This window comes from Pseudorasbora parva, chromosome 7 (genome assembly GCF_024679245.1).
Source record: "Pseudorasbora parva isolate DD20220531a chromosome 7, ASM2467924v1, whole genome shotgun sequence".
Classification (NCBI taxonomy): Eukaryota; Metazoa; Chordata; class Actinopteri; order Cypriniformes; family Gobionidae; genus Pseudorasbora; species Pseudorasbora parva.
Window position 1 is genome coordinate 37,378,931 of NC_090178.1, and position 18,935 is coordinate 37,397,865.

General features: G+C 38.3%; 1 protein-coding gene across 2 annotated transcripts in view; it reads left to right on the forward strand.

Moving 5' to 3' along the window:
- The window catches only part of dnah5 (dynein, axonemal, heavy chain 5), a 192,315-nt gene that overhangs the window by 87,478 nt on the left and 85,902 nt on the right, over positions 1-18,935 (forward strand). For both annotated transcript variants that reach the window (XM_067449223.1, XM_067449224.1), the window contains 7 exons: positions 4,405-4,609; positions 5,187-5,329; positions 10,257-10,391; positions 11,140-11,262; positions 14,373-14,586; positions 15,626-15,849; positions 17,585-17,783. In XM_067449223.1, coding sequence (XP_067305324.1) covers positions 4,405-4,609; positions 5,187-5,329; positions 10,257-10,391; positions 11,140-11,262; positions 14,373-14,586; positions 15,626-15,849; positions 17,585-17,783 — 1,243 coding nt within the window. The remainder of the gene's footprint in view (positions 1-4,404; positions 4,610-5,186; positions 5,330-10,256; positions 10,392-11,139; positions 11,263-14,372; positions 14,587-15,625; positions 15,850-17,584; positions 17,784-18,935) is intronic.

Sequence of the window (18,935 nt, forward strand, 5' to 3'; positions counted from 1 at the left end):
AGTATGTACACTGTATACCAGGGGTCACCAATTAACAGACTGCGGTCCAGGTCTGTTCCGTGAGAAAACTGTTGAGCCATTTTACCTTTTCTACAGTTTAAGTGAGCAATGCGTAAAAACTAGGGTGACCACATGTTAATAATAAGCCCAAGGGGGGACAAAGGGTATGTTTCTGAGGGACAATGTGGGACACTGCCTGGCACGGCAGTGCCCCACCCCACGGGCAGACGGGCAGATAGTGGTTTAGCCATTTCTAACACATAACACCTTACATTATATTAATAATGCCCTATTCCCCTAAACATGTAGGCTAATTGCTTATGTATGTTCATGAACAGGCCAACCAATGTGTATTTTTAACATAATATTTTGAACATTCAATGTATTGACAGATGCACTTCCACTTACGATTTACTTTAGCTATTTTACTTTACTTATTATTCATTACAATTCAAAATAATAGGATTAATAGAACAAGGCCATCCAAAAACTTCCCATAAAGTTGGGAGCATGAAATTGTCCAAAATGTCTTGCTATGCTGAAGCATTAAGAATTCCTTTTTCTCTGGAACTAAAGGGCCAAGCCCGACCCCTGAAAAACAACCCACACCATAATACTCGCTCCACCAAACTTTACACTTGGCACAATGTAGTCAGGCAAGTACCATTCTCCTGGCAACCGCCAATCCCAGACAGTCCATCGAAAGGCCAGACACAGAAGACTGATTCATCACTCCAGATAACACTTTTCCACTGATCTAGAGTCCAGTGGCGGCGTGCTTTACACCACTGCATCCGATACTTTACATTGCACTTGGTGATGTAAGGCTTGGATACAGCTGCTTGGCCATGGAAACCCACTCCATAAAGCTCTCACACTGTTACACAGATACACTGCTACACACTCTACACAGCTCCTGAGAGCGACCCATTCTTTCACAAATGTGTGTAGAAGCAGTCCGCATGCCTAGGTGCTTGATTTTATACACCTTTGGCCATGGAAGTGATTGAAACACCTGAATTCAATGATTTGAAGGGGTGTCCCAATACTTTTGGCAATATAGTGTTATAGTGTTAAAAATATATTTTATCTAGCACCAGACACTTCTTAAGCCCTTTTGCACGATGCTTCTCTCCACCACTAAAGAAGGTACCAAGCGTGGAGTATGTTTAACTCGACGTGGGTTATTTTAAAGGGGTTATGAATTGAGAAATCAACTTTCCCTAAAGCTTTTGATATATAAACGGTCATGGTAATATACGAATATCCTGTAAGTTTCACAGCTGAAAACTTCCTTGCTAGTCAAAGAAAAGCTTTTATAGACACCAGGCTCAGCAAATGGTCCTGTGCTTCATACTTACGTCATTGCGCGTCGAAACACACACCTCTACAGCGCGTCTAATCCATTAGCCTCGCCCACCGACTCATGGAGGGCTCGTGCTAGCTGGTCAACAACAATAAACATGCCGAGGAAGATTACGATATTGCACTATTCCTGGTTGTGGAAGAACACAAGAACACATAAGCTTCCTAATATTAGGAATGTGTGGTTGAACTTTATTTTTTAAGCTCCAGCTCACGTGGGGAAGACAGTAGTGTTCACTTCATTTCACTGCGGAATCGTTTGTAAACAAATCTCCGGTCGGTGCTGAATTTGGATCCGATAGGAATGGTGCAAAACACTTATTTGAGTAAAACGTGTTTTTATATGTAATAGGATTGCTGTTATAGATCGTTTTGCTTATGTGTGCGTGTCTAACAGGGCATAACTTTAGCACACTGGACTCAGACACGTATGGGCCAGGACTCGCAAAGCCCGGCAGGCGGATGAATCTCATTATATTACGTTCTTCTTCTGCTATTTTTTTTCTCTCTCTCTCTCTCTCTCTCTCTCTCTCTCTCTCTCTCTCTCTCTCTCTCTCTCTCTCTCTCTCTCTCTCTCTCTCTCTCTCTCTCTCTCTCTCTCTCTCTCTCTCGTTGACATCTGAAGGGCAGTGCGCACACATGCTTATATCGTCCGATCTTGCGAGCTATGTGTAATACAAAAATAATAGTCCAATCAATCGCGGGTCGATGAGAAATAAATCATTGTGTTTGTTTGATAAAGACGTTTACGAGCCCTGTTGTCGAGAGAATCATTCCGGTTGCCGCTTCTCCCTCAATCTCTCCTCTCCCAGAACTGACATTGGAGCTTAAGCTCATTAAATATGCAAATCTTATCCAATCCTTGCCGTGGACATTTACTTCCATGTCTCAAATGCGGCACGCCCACCAAATCCCAGTGTTTTGGAGAGAGCCTCAAAACCAGTGTAGAAAATAGCCTATTACTCATTGGTTGTGATGTTTTTGAATTTATAAACCACACAAACATCATTAATTGACCTCAGACAAGAGTATAAAAAAATAAAAAAAGCCAGTTCATGACACCTTTATCAATACTAGCACAGATACGGTGGTGAGCAGCAGTAGTATTTATATGTTGAGCAGGCAATCTCATTAGCTGCAGAATCAGCAGAGGCCAAACAATATGCAGCTGTCCACAAATAAATGTGTATCTATTCCAAAAAAGTATTGTAGTATTAAGGAAATACAGAGACTACACCTCTTCGAACTTTCATTGAACACCCCGCTCTATACATTAGTGCACATACAGTCCTTTATGCTACAAAATTCCCCCATCCCCTTATAAACTATTTAGTGGATGTCATGTCTTTTTGACATTCGACCCATGCAGATTTTCCCCTTATCTGAAAGTCATGACAATGATTAGGATGAACTGTCCCCAGTAAATGTCACACATTATCATCGCATTAAAGCATATAGTTGTGAGAGACACATTATACAGCCCCATTGGCACCACACTATCATGACGCTATCACTTTCTATGAGTCTATAATTAAACATGAGCCGAATATACTTTACACCCACTGTCTCTATAAAATAGGACCTATAACCTTCAAAAGCCCTTTGTAAATATTCATACACAGTGTACATAGAGCACCAACAATGCAACTTGTAAATTATTATGTAATTTAAATATTTGTGTGAAGGACCATAACATTCTTATAATTTGGATGTTGAAGAATATTAACACCTCAGGCTGTAGCTGAAAATAAACATTCATGCCTAACTGACTGGCATTGAATGTATTTGTTTCTGAACACTGAACACTGAACAGTGTATTCTTATCATTGGTGTAGACGTATTTTCCTTTCCTGTAGATCCCCACTGAAATCTTATGATAGCCCAACTTCATTTATTTAGTGTTACATGCACACTCTTCTCTGTAGCCGAAAGTGTCTTGACCTGGGGAATGCGGCACCTGTAGCCCATTTCCTGCACACGCCTGTGCACGGTGGCTCTGGATGTTTCTACTCCAGACTCAGCCCACTGCTTCCACAGGTCCCCCAAGGTCTGGAATCGGTCCTTCTCCACAATCTTCCTCAGGGTCCTGTCACCTCTTCTCGTCGTGCAGCGTTTTTTGCTTTTTCCTTCCCACAGACTTCCCACTGAGGTGCCTTGATACAGCACTCTGGGAATAGCCTATTCGTTCAGAAATTTCTTTCTGTGTCTTACCCTCTCGCTTGAGGGTGTCAAAGAGATTTTTCAAAACCATTAAAAAAAAATTATCAGCCACATTTTTTTTTATGGTACTGTAGGTTATGTTAATGTACTGATAATCCTTTATCAAGAGGCTTTGTTTTAATAAATGGTCAGGATGGACTCATGAGGACTCATGATTGTATTCAATATGTTAATCACCCCTTTAAAACTATATTTTTTTTTTCTACAAGTAACTTTATTATTTTTAATTTACTTTCAACAGCTGTCGTCCTCATTAACTTTGTCGCTCATTTGTTTATTTTCTGTCACTGCCAGACTCATTGGCAGTTTATTGCCTAGAAAAATGTCCAGTTTGGACTACAACAAGTGTCTTTCCAGGTTGGTGACATCATAAACCCTTGCTATTAACATAAACACTGCCCCAGATGTGACTTCTGCCCGTAATGGTAAGGGGCGTGGCATTTCTGGCAATCTGTGCTTGGCACTTTAGCCAATAAAATTACATGAAACTACATTTGGCCATCTAACCAATCTAAGACCATTCCGTTTTTCGGTGGGATGGGCTTCATAGAAGCAGGAAGCAATCGAGCCGTTCAAAGGACAGTGGAGACAGCAGTGTGGAATAAAGGTCAAATATACGAAAAATATGCTGTTTAAAAAATAAAAAAAAAGTATTAAGACATGTTATACTGCACCCCATAAACACATCCAAGCCTAGAAAAAAACACGGAACCACCCCTTTAAATGCATAATATCTGTTCTTTGGTTTTATGAGTCCAAAAGTAATTATTTTATGACGCCTTCATGCTCTGACATACCTTTGATGACATAATCCATTAGGAGCAGGGAGGGGAGCTGTCTCGTGAGCACATGGAGCGTCTGTATGTCTTCGCTCTGATGTGGAGTGTGGGAGCCCTATTGGAACTGGATGATCGAATGAAGTTAGAGAAATGGCTCCGTCACCATGACAACATCCGCCTGGACCTTCCCAACATCCCTCCCCACAGCGAGGACACTATGTTCGACTTCTACGTCACTAATGATGGTATCTAACACAGTCACATTTCTATCTGTATCTGTCTTTTATTTAAAATAAATATATTATAAAAAGAATTGACCTTGTCAACTTTTCCAATTGGTAAATGATAAGAAAATTACTGGTTGAAAGTTTTTCTTCTGAACAGGAGCAGGCTGGGAGAGAAGGTTTATGGAACATATAGTGAATCTGAAATCTGTAGTCAGTCTCCAGACAATTCTGACACTCATGATTGTTTTAATTGTGTCTTTGTTGGGCATTTTTGGTAGTCCACAATATGAGTATATTCCAGGTTGACTTCTTGTTTTCACAGCTGAAGCTTGAAACTTAATAGCTTAGACCCAAAAGAGTTTATAAGGTCCCTTAGAATTTTTTTTGCATAATATTGTACACTTTGCAATTCAAATAAATGCCTAATTGGCAGCAAGTTTCCCAGCCCTTACATTTTCATGGCGAAAACTCCACTTGTGAGTCAAATTCAGGGTTAATGACCATATTTAATTATAGAACACATTGGAATTTTAATAAAGGTTCTTGCAAGATGCACTATTCACAGGGCTGACAATGGAAATTATGTGTTTTGTAGGCCATTGGGTTCACTGGAATACCAGATTGGAAGAGTATATTTACCCACCTGACTCTACACCAGAGTATGGCTCCATATTGGTGCCCAACGTAGACAATGTTCGTACTGACTTCCTCATCCAGACCATTGCAAAGCAGGGCAAGGTGAGAGCCTTTTAACTCTTATTTTTAGTTATTAATTTTAATTTTAATTTTTACTCTTATAACTTTTCAATTAAAAAACAACATGTTTCGATTTAATGATCAGCCTGTATATTATCTGCCTGTTACATTATTAATATTGTCATATACAGTATGCAGTGCATAAATGGACAATTTCACTGTCTCAGAACCCTCTTTTGTGTTCCGAACTACTTCCTTTTTCCACAGTTTCAAATGAAGTAATGAAGGAATGTTGATTAGTTCCTTTTATATTTTATATTACGTAGAGCAGAGCTTCTCAAAGTTCCCAAAGGAAGCCCCCCCAAAAATAATTGCAAGAGTCCCTTCCCCCCCACCAGTTTTTTAGAATTTCATTTGAATTATGAGAACTACCATACATTTTAATATTTTCATATTCTAGTGAAAGTAATATGACGTAAACATTCTTTACAAATATATTTAAATCCACAAACCCTTCATACTTTCAGGTATGCTTATTACAATTATATTGCATCAAAGTGTGTAACAGAAGCTAGTTCACAAATCTATTGCAATGAAATGCATAACAATGTTTAAAAAATAAAATCTAAAACATCTATATTTAAACTGAGAAACGATGTAAACTTTGTCAATTTTAGTAAAGAACAGTCCCACAGTCTGATCAGCAGTCTTTCAGACAGTACCTACGCCGGGCCACACACCTAACGACTGTTAGGCCGATTATGAATAGACTTTGGTTGTTATGACTGGTCATGCTCAAACACGCCAAATCAGGGACAGTTGCGTCTGTGATTACAGTCGGTGTGAAAAAGCATGCAGTGAGCTGTATCTAAAGATTCTACTCTTAGAATTTAAGAACCTAATGCCATTCGTCCTCACAAAGATTTAAGAAAACGTTTATTATTTGCGACTGGCGCAGGCGATTGATGAGGAGATGCGTTCCCTGTCAAACATAATTTTTGTCATTTTAATATTTTTGACTCTTTAGAAAAGTTTTCCTTTTAGCCAATTATAGTGTATTTATTTCAATAAAACACATGTAAGGGATGACAGTGTTGATGATTTACCCTGGATATGAGCGAGAGTGAGTCTGCAGTATATTCGCGCACTGCGAGTGCAATCAGGGCAATTATTAGACAGACCGAGATCGACTAAGTGAGTACATTACCTGCATCTAGCTGATAGTCTTCTGGTCAATAACGTAAACAGTTTGAATGTCCGCTGAGGAAAGCAATATCTTTGTCTCTGTCTTTTTAATGGTTAAGGGGATTCCCATGACAGCGCTACTTGTTTAAAGTAAAAATAGCATCTTTGTTTACAGCCTTGTTTCAATCCATTTTAATATAAACTCAGCAAAAAAATAAACGTCCTCTGACTTTCAACTGTTTTTACTTTCAGTAAACTTAATGTGTGTAAATATTTGGATGAACACTAAGAGTCAACACCATAAGACATAAAGTAAAATTGTTTCACAGACATGTGACTAACAGAAATAGAATAATGTGTCCCTGAATGAAGGGAGGGTCAAAATCAAAAGTACCAGTCAGTATCTGGTGTGGCCACCAGCTGCTTGAAGTTGCAGTGCATCTCCTCCTCATGGACTGGACCAGACTTCCACCAAGGCACTTGCAAGTTCCTGGACATTTCTGGGGGAATGGACCTAGCCCTTACCCTGCGATCTAACAGGTCCCAGAAGTGCTCAATCGGATTGAGATCCGGGCTCTTTGCTGGCCATGGCAGAACACTGACATTGCTGTCATGCAGAAACTCACGCACGGAACGAGCAGTATGGCTGGTGGCATTTTCCTGCTGGAGGATCATGTCCGGATGAGCACGCATAAAGGGTACTACATGTGGGAGGAGGATGTCTTCCCTGTACCGCAAGGCATTGAGATTGCCTGCAATGACAACAAGCTCAGTCCGATGGTGATGTGATATACCGCCCCAGACCATGACGGGCCCCCCCACCTCCAAATCGATCCCGCGCCAGGGTACAGGCCTCAGTGTAATGCTCATTCCTTTGACGATAAACACAAATCCGTCCATCACCCCTGGTGAGACAAAACCGTGACTCATCTGTGAAGAGCACTTTTTGCCACTCCTGTCTGGTCCAGCGAAGGTGGCATACATCTGCAGGACAGCATACGCTGTTGCTGGTGATGTCTGGTAAGGACCTGCCTTACAACAGGCCTACAAGCCCTCAGTCCAGCCTCTCTCAGCCTATTGCGGACAGTCTGAGCACTGATGGAGGGATTGTGTGTTCCTGGTGTGACTCGGGCAGTTGTTGTGGCCATCCTGTACCTGTCACTCATGCCTCCCTGCAGCATGCCTAGTGCACGTTCATGCAGATGAGCAGGGACCCTGGGCATCTTTCTTTGGGTGTTTTTCACAGTCGGTAGACAAGTCTCTTTAAGCCTAGTTCAGACTGCACGATTTTCAAACTCGTCGGGTCACTGCTCTTTTCACACTGCATGACTATCTGGGGTATCATTCAGTCACTGCTGTGTTCACACTGCACGATGGTTTGACGACAGATGAGTTCACACTGCATGACTGAACAAGAGGAAGAATCGCCGACAACTATCTCTCTCTCCGGTGCGCAAACTACGTTTCCCAAACACACGTGCGATGTGACAAGTAAACAACGCAAGAGTTCTCGCGCGAGACTTGGAATTGTAATTAAAAATGATAAACTGCACAAAATTTGCTTCAAATTGTATGTGCGCTGATTTGTGGAGAAAAAGATTATGGCGGAAGAAATTATTGGAGAGACAGAGGGAGCCAGGATTGTGTTCTGCAAAGACAGTTTGAGGTAAATAAATAATTTTGTAATGTGCTGCTGCTGTGGCTGGATGTGCAAATGTTTGGCCTTTGTTTCTGGTTGATAGAATTGTAAATATATCTATTAAAATACTGAAACTCTGCTCTATAACTCCTCCCTGAACCTCCTGCTGCCCTGTATCTCACTCTCTCATTGGCTGTCGGTGTAATTTTCAGTCAGAATGCTGTTCACACAGCAGGAGTTTGAATCGCCGACAGGTCCAGATATTTAGCATGCCAAATATCTCACCGGCGTCGGCGACTCGTCGGTGATTCTCTCTGATTACGTCTTTGATCATTCATACTGCATGATTGTCACTCGCGTGCACGAGCACCGATTTGCCTGTGATCACGGCCATTTGTCGGCGATTTCACAAAACCTGTCGGCGACTCAAAATCGGGGCAAAAATCGGGCAGTGTGAACTAGGCTTTAGTGTCCTGCGTTTTTAGAACTGTGACCTTGTGGCCTACTCTCTGCAAGCTGTTAAGGGCTTAACGACCATTCCACAGGTGCATGGTAATTAATTGATTATGGATAATTGAACATGCATGAAAAACATTGTTTAAACCCTTTACAATGAAGACCTACAAAGTTATTTGGATTTTTACAACATTGTTGAAATACACAGTCCTGAAAAAGGGGCGTTTCTTTTTTTGCTGAGTTAAATGCTTTTCCTACTGACTCACTCGTAAAGACAGACTTTGCTGCGTCGAAATCACAATATTGATGGATCCTTCTCAATACTAAAGTTTTTTATCAATATAAAATATTATTTATTAAAAAAATGTATTTAAATAAATAATATTAGCCATTATAGAAGTATACGTTTGTGCAATAGGAAATAAACACAAGCAAACAGTTCAGTCAAAAGTGCAAATGCAGGGCTGGTTATAGTACATACATGCATACATACATACATATATACATATATATATATATATATATATATATATATATATATATATATATATATATATATATATATATATATATATATATATATATATATATATATATATATATTAATTAATCTTAATTAACGCGTTTTAATCTTAATTAAAGTCCCGGCCTTAATATAATAGATATGTATATATAAGTTAATTAAGATTAATTACAAAAAAAAAAAAAAAAAAAAAAAAAAAAAAAATTACCACACTTTTTTTTGCACCGCGGAACGTTTTTCAATGAATGAGTTTCGACGGACCAATTATACTGGAACACCAACTAGCGTTCACGAGTCACGACAACAACAAACCATAGTGAAATAAATAAACAACATTTTGTTGATTAAGATTATGTATTTAGTCATTATTCAATGGTATACTAGAAGTCCATGTGAAAAATTACTTCTCATTGTTCTCAGGTCAAAAATTTATGTGCAATTAAAATGCGATTCATTTTGATGAATTAATTAAAAAGCCTCTAATTAATTAATTAAATAAAAAAATTTAATCGAGTCCCGGCCCTTATATATATATATATATATATATATATATATATATATATATATATATATATATTCGAGTTCTAAATAACAACTACATTCTCGCTACAAACTACAAGAAAAACCTCTTAAAACTACATTCCATGATGTAGGTTTTTGTCAATCTCAATCGCATTCGACCAGAACAAACTATTGTATTAATATGTATATAATATGTTCTCAGAACTAGCAGTAAAAAAGACTACACAATGCTATTATGGCATTATTCAATTCCCTAGACAGTGTAAACACAAGGGTCCCACAGAAACCTGACTGAACACCCATCGAGCACTGGCTCTGAGACAAGAACAAGCACCATATTGGTGGCATAGTGTTTATCTGTGTCTTTGTGAATTGAAATGCAGTTGTAGATCATATTATAAAAACCTTCGGGATCTTATAAAACACTAAATAAATTGTAGAATGTATTTTCTAGTGTAGGCTCTCGACAGTGACAACATGCAGTTCTGCATTATTGATTTCTCTGAGTGAGGCTTGTTTAAATGGACAGCTACTTTGTTTGTCATCAAGACTTTTCCTGTGCTGCCAGCACTATGATTAGCTGTGCACAAGGACAGATGGTCACCCTCTCTGGAGTCTACTCGTGTTTTTTTCATGTGTTTCAGGCTGTGCTTTTGATAGGAGAACAGGGCACTGCCAAAACTGTCATGATCAAAGGCTACATGTCCAAATATGACCCAGAATCCCACACTGCCAAGAGTCTCAATTTTTCCTCTGCCACCACACCTCTAATGTTTCAGGTAAATGAAGACAGTGTTTTCTCCCAAAACGTGTCTAATATTGTGGTATCTTTGATGAACAGTATTTTGCTAACACTTTCTAGGAAGCACATACACATATTACTGTGCTATAATACATTTATAGCATGGGGTGTTGTTCATCAATTAATCTAAAAAAAATAAAATAATCCAATCTTTTTAAACTGTGATAATAATTAGAAATGGTAGTTAAGTACCCAATCAAGACATACTGATTTCTAAAGGGTTGTGTGACACTAAATACTGATTAATGGCTGCTGGAAAATCTGCGTTGCCATTACAGGAATAAATTATATTTTGAAATATATTATAACAGATAACAGCTATTTGAATTGTAATAATAGTTTACTATATTAATGTTTTGAAAGATTTTTGATCAAGTAAACACAGCCTTGGTGAAAGCATCTTACCCGACCCCAAACTTTGGAATGGTAGTGTGAAATAAATTCATATATGCATAACACTGTATTGTATTTAAACGTTTCATAAAGTGTTTGGACAAATGTTAGACCAAGAAACCCATTAAGGGACTAAATGCATTTGCTTTGCAATCCCCAGGCCCAGGTGTTACAGGTTATTTAGACTGGCTAATGTTTCATCATATTGACTGTTTCATTATTGATTGTTGCGTTATTGATCCAAACCTCATCTGAGTTTCTTTATGAGCTGCTGGATGTGTTTGTGAGTAATCAGTATGTATATGGTTGTTTTGTTGTCTGTGATGTTTTAGCGCTCTGTGGAGAGTTATGTAGATAAACGAATGGGAACCACTTATGGCCCTCCAGCAGGGAAGAAAATGTCCATCTTTGTTGATGACATCAACATGCCTGTGATCAATGAGTGGGGTGACCAGGTAAGATATCTCTTACAATGATGCTGCCTTAAAGGGGTCATATAATGGTACATGCACTTTTACAAGCTGATTGTATGGAAATGTGTGTTGGCAGTGCCTGTACACAATAGGGGTATCACCGACTAGTCGAATAACTGACTAGTCGACTTTAATGCTCTGCCATGACGCTTTAATGCACACTTATTGCACACGTAAGTTAATAATCGCGCTAAGCTAATGCGTGCTGCATTGCAACGCACACACATAGCCGATCGCACATCACGCGGAGATCGCGCGCCTCACAAAACCATTCAGTAGCGCAGAAATGTATTGTCAACACTGTTCTGTGATTGATCAATAAAATAGCTCAGAAACTGAAAAGTTCTAGTATATATTTCTTGATAACTAAAACTCACAGCTTCACTATAAGTAGAGAGTAACTGGCAGGTAGAATTGATTCACACGCAGTCACTCACTAATGCATTCATATCTTTATTGTGCTACTTTATCTGTATGTTATTCAGAACGAGCAGAAATCTGTGCAAAATATAATGACCATAAGACAAAAGAACTGATACAAAACTAAAGCTGTCATGTAGGCGCAATAGCCTTATGGGCAGTGCTGTGTCATATGCCATAGCTGTCCTGTGCATAAGAAAATATGTGTTTGTGTCTCAACTCAAGGTTCAGGCTTATTTGTTTATTAATGATGTCATCAGCAACTAGTCGACGTCGACTCGACTTTCATCACATAAATGTCGACTTTAAAAAATCGGAAGTCGTTCAACCCCTATGTACACAACTATCCTATAATGATAAAAATCCATCAAGTGTTTGTTTTTTTAAATCTCCTTATATATTTTCTCCTGACTCAAACCGAGCCATTCGACCGTGTGACGTCACTGTTGATTGACAGCAGTGTTTCACGTCAGACCCACCTTGAGGAAGCTCAAGCTGTCATCGTCATAGTCCGCCATTGTTGATACGCTGGAGCAGAATGGCGTCTAAGTGATTGTGGTGTTCTGTTCTTGGGTGTAATAATGAACACAGCAGTCATTTTGATGTTTCTTAATCCGCTGAAGGAGCAGTGGCTGAGTTTTGTTTTCGTCAATGTTTTTATGTTTGCACGAACCTCTAAGCATTTCTCACCAGACTGCTTTATAACCGAGGGTTAGCATGAAGCAGGTTTTGCTAAGAAGCTGCTCCTGGATAAAGGATTCAGATCTGTACTAGCTCTTCGTGTTCCTGCTGTCCCTCTAGAAGTGAGTGTAGTTTGAAACGCTTCATGATGAATGATCCCAATATAATTCATAATACCACGTTCATAATAAACATTGCGTTATTGTTATTTTGTTATTACAAATTGTGTACGCTGGTTTTAAAGTTAACGTGGATGTGGTAACACCTCACTAAGTTTAATTATGTAGATGGTTTATAACGGTGTCTGTTACTGTAAAAAAAAAATCGTGTTGTAACAGCTATTACAATGCATAGATAACGTTACGCATCACTGACAAACCGACATTAATTGAAAAATATTTTATTGGCATTAGTTATAACATCAATCTGTCAATGAACTATACATCAGTAAACACATAGCATTTGTATCTCACTACGCTAACATTATCCTGCCAGTACATAAAGATAGATCAGTGACATTACGTTTACCAACCATTCAGAAACATCCTGTTTAGCTTTAAATGTCAAATTTCGTTGGAGCTGTCATCTTGTCCCGGGTCCGACTCCGGTTAAAATTGATAAAGTTGCACAGATCTGTCCTCAGGGACTCTCCTTGCCATTCTTTCGTCTGTGGTCAAGGGCAACAGCTCCTTGTGCCGGCCCACAGAATAGAGGGGCGGGTCATTTATGATTTAAAGCCGTATACACTTAAATGGCTTGGTGAAAACAGAGCTGTTTTTGATCAGGTAAAATGAGCGTTTTCTTACAATACTAATGAGAATTTTTAATTAAAGTATATTACAAAGGTTTCATTTAGACACTTAAGAATCATACTAACTTGTACAAAAATGGCATTATATGGCCCCTTTAATAGCCACTTTTGTCAAAAAGTTTCATTAATTACTCACCCTAATGTCTTTCGACACTTGTAAGACCTCCGTTCATCTTCGGAACACAAATGAAGATATTTTTGTTGAAATCCGATGGCTCAGACAGGCCTTCATGGACACCAATGTCATGTTCTCTCTCAAGACCCATAAAAGGCACTGAAGACGTCGTTACAAAGTCCATCTCACTACAGTGGCTCTACAATAATTTAATGAAGCGACGAGTATAGTTTTTGGGTACAAAGAAACTAAATAACGTATTCAATAGTAATAGGCCGATTTCAAAACAAAGCTTCGAATGGTTATGAATCAGCATATTTATTCATGATTCGGATCGTGTGTCAAACTACCAAACTCACGAATCGATACGCTGATTCATAATGTTCAAAACTTTGTTTTGAAATTGGCCATCACTATTTAAGTTGTTATTTTATTTATTTTGCACACAAAACTATTCTCATCACTTCATAAAATTATTATAGAGCCCTTTAAGTCATGAAGTTTAAAGTGGCTATTAAAGGGGTCATATAATGCCATTTTTGTACAAGTTAGAATGGTAATTACGTGTCTAAATGAAAGCTTTGTAATATACTTTAATTAAAAATTCTCATTAGTATTGTGAGATGGGCTTTGTAACGACGTCTTTAGTGCCTTTTATGGGTCTTGAGAGAGTAAATTACATTGGTGTCAATCTGAGCCATCGGATTTCAACAAAAATATCTTCATTTGTGTTCCGAAGATGAACGGAGGTCTTACGGGTATCGAACGACATTAGGGGAAGCAATTAATGACAGAATATTCATTTTTGGGTGAACTAACCCTTTAAGAACCACTATTTAGATGTTTTTACATTTAATTTTGATGAGGTAAAAAGACCCAAGAAGCACATAATGTTTAAATGAGACAGTTGTGGGCATTTTATCTTAATCATGTCACCAGTCATTCATCAAATTATGATTCAATGAACTGTGATCATAAATCAATGCTTTATTAGCATAATTCCTTTAGCAATGGGTGCTAATACATGTACTATCTCTATGTGGACTCCATTTCCTCTCTTCACAGGTAACCAATGAAATAGTTCGGCAGCTGATGGAGCAAAATGGCTTCTTTAACTTGGAAAAACCAGGAGAGTTCACAAACATTGTGGATATCCAGTTCTTGGCGGCTATGATCCACCCTGGAGGGGGGCGAAATGACATCCCACAGAGACTAAAGAGGCAGTTTTCTATTTTCAACTGTACTCTTCCGTCCAATACCTCCATAGACAAGATCTTTGGTTAGTATTGTAGTCTGCCATTTGCAAAACAGTAAAAATCCATTGCTTTACTACCATAGATTGAAAACCTTAAAATATAAAGGTCAATTTGATGCAATTACACAGAGCATTTATTTTCCATGTTCAGCACACTGCAATTGCAGTCCAATTTAAAATCCTATTCCAAATATAGCAGTGTTTTGCTGTCATATTCATAATTAAGTAAATATTGTCTCCTTCTTCTAGTTACTCTGGACCAGATATTGGGCTGTAGGGCATTAATGAACATTTGTTTTAAGACAGACTTTGATATATTTGCTTTAAGATGCAGTCACATCCAGCCATTTCAAAAGTTTGCCCGGTTTGAAAGTGACTACTGTATGTGCTGTGCTTCATGCTACACTGATGACAGCAGACAATGAAACTTTTTTGCATCTTTTGTTTGCCAGTGGCTAATATCGATTTCACATTTACCAATATTCATTTTGTAAGTATTGTAATAGTCCAATGAGATTTTTGTCTGAACAAGTAGTCAAACAACAAATAGCATGGGAATATTTTAAAAGAATCTGTCAAATGATGCATTTAGACTTGTATTATAATATGTTATGAAAGGCATACAAAGGAAGTATCTAGACCATGCTTCTTGGCTCAGAGAAATTATTTATCACATCTCTTAAGAAGAACTGATTCTGTAAATGCATATTGATTCTGACTGTGGGCTTTTCCCTGCTTGGCTGAAGGTCCGGATCTTTATATTGACAGATTTTTTTTTCTAGTGATATGATATTTTATGCTCATGCAGGTTTGCCTACTCACCTCAATATGTGTGTAATATTGACATTTGTGACAACTGCAATTCTTATTCAGCTCAATATTTTATCATTCAGGAAGGTCATATTTGCTCATTCTGTCCTTTACCTTTGTGAGTTTTCTTTCTGCCATTGCTCAACCTGTTCTCATTCACTTTCATATGAAATATATATATATATATATATATATATATATATATATATATATATATATATATATTTTTTTTTTTTTTTTTTTTTTTTTGCAGGTGTTATAGGCACTGGCCATTACTGTTCCCGTCGGGGATTTTCAGAGGAAGTACACAACACAGTGGTCAGGCTGGTTCCACTGACCCGAAGACTATGGCAAATGACAAAGGTTAAAATGCTGCCCACTCCCGCCAACTTCCACTACATTTTTAACCTGCGTGATCTCTCCCGTATCTGGCAGGGAATGCTCAGCGTGACTGCAGAGGTCATCATCTTGCCTGATGTGAGTGGAACTGCATTTCTGTTCTTATTTATACAGTGAGAAAAACCTGAATATGTTTACACTTATTACCATATTAACCATGTTTACATTAATAATTCCCATGCATCGGTTTGATTGTGACTCTTAATTCTGATTCCATTAATGATTCTAATGATTCAGCAAAGCCATATTATTTTAATTTTATTTTCAGTTCTCCAAAGAACCTTTCATTGAACAAAAAGTATCTTAAAAGTATCATGTTTTGATTTGTGTAAAGAACATTTTAATAATCTAAAGAACCCTTTTTTTATGCCAACAAAGAACCTTTATTTTTAATAGCGTCTATGTGTTGGTAAAATACCGTTTCTAAATTTAGAATAAGCCGTTCTGAAGCTTAAAGTATGGGCGACCTGGGCGTTGCCATCTTGCGAGCGAGTTATCGTGTGTCAAACCTAGATAACCGAAATTGGGCAAAAAGGCGGGATGTGGGCGGAGCTTAGGTGATGCAATGACTATAGAGGGATAAAGGAATGCACGTGATGTCACCGTCAGCTGGAGCGACTGTGATTACACCCCACTGAGTGGCAGAAAGACTGAGAGACACCACTGGTTTACAGTGTGAATACAGCGAAAACACACAAAACCAGACCCGGCGCCAGAGGGGATGGGGGGTGGGGGGGTGGGGGGAGGCTTGTCCACAGACCCAATGGACATCGCTGTTCTGAGCTTGAGACGGACTTGATAATAGCGTGCAATTTTCTCACTCAAACCACCAACCTGCTGCTGCTTCTGCTTTAAGAGGAAAACGCTGCCCATAACTGCTTGTCTAGGATATGTAATCCTCCGTAAGAATTCGTAATAATAGCATATTATTAGCGAAAAGGAGCTAGCAAATGACCCAGTGTGTATCTGTATTTGCACTCGTGAAATGATTACATTTCCAACGTGTTTTCGCCTCGGTGAGTAATGTAGCCAATCACAGACATGTTTGTAGATATCTACAACGCAGTTGGCCAATCACAGGTGTTGAACTTAGAATCCACTCACCGCTCGAGTGTTTGTCCGGGTGCTGAGTTCACCGGATGGTTTACTATTTCCGGTCCGAATTCGAAGTATGAATCGATGGGGACTCTAACGGCTTATATTGCCCACAACCCATTGCGAGTTGGACGAGGATTCGATTAGAACTACAAACGCGGATAAAAAGCGTTTAAAAACTACAAACATGACCGATGTGTGAGTCAGACGGTTAAGTAGAGAAGTTTAGATAAAGGAGTTTGAGTGACCAACTATCAATATTTAACCTGACAAAAATATATTTATTCAGTGTTGTCCACATTATATTTCACCTGCAGCAGCATTGTGAACTTTTTTAATGACACGTTTGGCCATTAACTTTTAAATGCATCATTATATTTAAACTGGAAACACGAGGAGAGTCTCTGACCCACAAAGACCCACACATGGCAGACATTTCTCTCTGATACGGCAGGAGATTAAACTGAATGTGGAGGATTTGATCTGTGATGATTGACAGGACAGTTAAACGGTGAATGAGTGAATGGTGAATTATTAGTGAATGAGTCCGATTGTTCTTCTAAAAAGTAAGTAGCAGAAACACTACTTTAGTATGAATACAGTAAGTATACAGCTATTCAAGAACTGTCAGTGGAAACAAATGCCAAGCAAAACATTTTGGTTCCAGCATTCTTTTAATCTTTTAATGAAACCCTACCAAACCCAATATACATTGCAGGTATTACTACGGCTGTGGAAACATGAATGCAAACGTGTTATTGCTGACCGGTTTACTGCCCCAGAGGATGTGGCCTGGTTTGACTACACACTGGCCAAGCTAGTGGAAGAAGAGCTTGGTGAAGAAGAACGCATGGTTGTGGATCTAGGGGTGGATTCCTACTTTGTGGACTTTCTCAGGGATGCACCTGAGGCCACAGGTAATGATCAGATACCAAAAATAATAATAATTATATATATATATATATATATATATATATATATATATATATATATATATATATATATATATATATATATATATATATATATATATATATATATATATATACTATAATAATAGATATACTATTCAACAATTATGACAGTCTAACTAAACTAACAATCATCATGTCATTTAACAGAGCCAATTCTGTTGAAATTGTGTATGTGATAGTTTGTGGTAGATAGAAGTATGTTAGAGTGTGTTCACACTTGGCATGTTTGGTTGTCGACACACCACAAACCCTGGTGTGATTGCTCTGTTAGTGTGGTTAGTTTTTTTTCTCATCAAAGTCGCGATGTTGCCCATTACAGTTCAGTACAGGCGTCAGAATGGCGTCTCCTCGCTGCAGATCTTATTAATAATAATAATAATAATAATAATATGTTTAATTTATATAGCGCCTTTCACAAGCTCAAGGATGCTTCACAATAACAATATGAAACAACATTTCAAACATAATCAGTTAAATGGATGGTAGACATTTGAGTGTGAGCGATTGCAGTTGCATATTGCAATACGGGTGCAAACAGTTGAATACAAGCAGAACAAACAGAACCATAACAGTTTTACAGACAGCATAGTAAAGTGGGCAGTTGAAGTTTAAGCCAGGTGCATATGACTAATAGTACTTTAAGGGTTAGTTCACCCAAAAATGAAATTGATGTCATTAATGACTCACCCTAATGTCGTTCCACACCCATAAGACCTTCGTTGATCTTCAGAACACAGTTTAAGAACTTTTATATTTAGTCCGACAGCGTATGGAAGTGTATGCAGACTTTACTGTCCATGTCCAGAAAGGGAATAAAAATATTATCAAAGTAGCCCATATGTGACATCAGTTAGTTAATTAGAATCTTTTGAAGCATCGAAAATACATTTTGGTCCAAAAATAACAAAAAAAATGTCAATCTTTAAATAAAGATTCAAACGGTTGTGAATCAGCGTATTGATTCATAATTCAGATCGCGTGTCAAATTGCCAAACTGCTGAAATTGCATTGGTGATCCGAATCATGAATCAATACGCTGATTCATGACCGTTTGAATCTTGATGAGATGAACGGAGGTCTTACGGGTGTGGAATG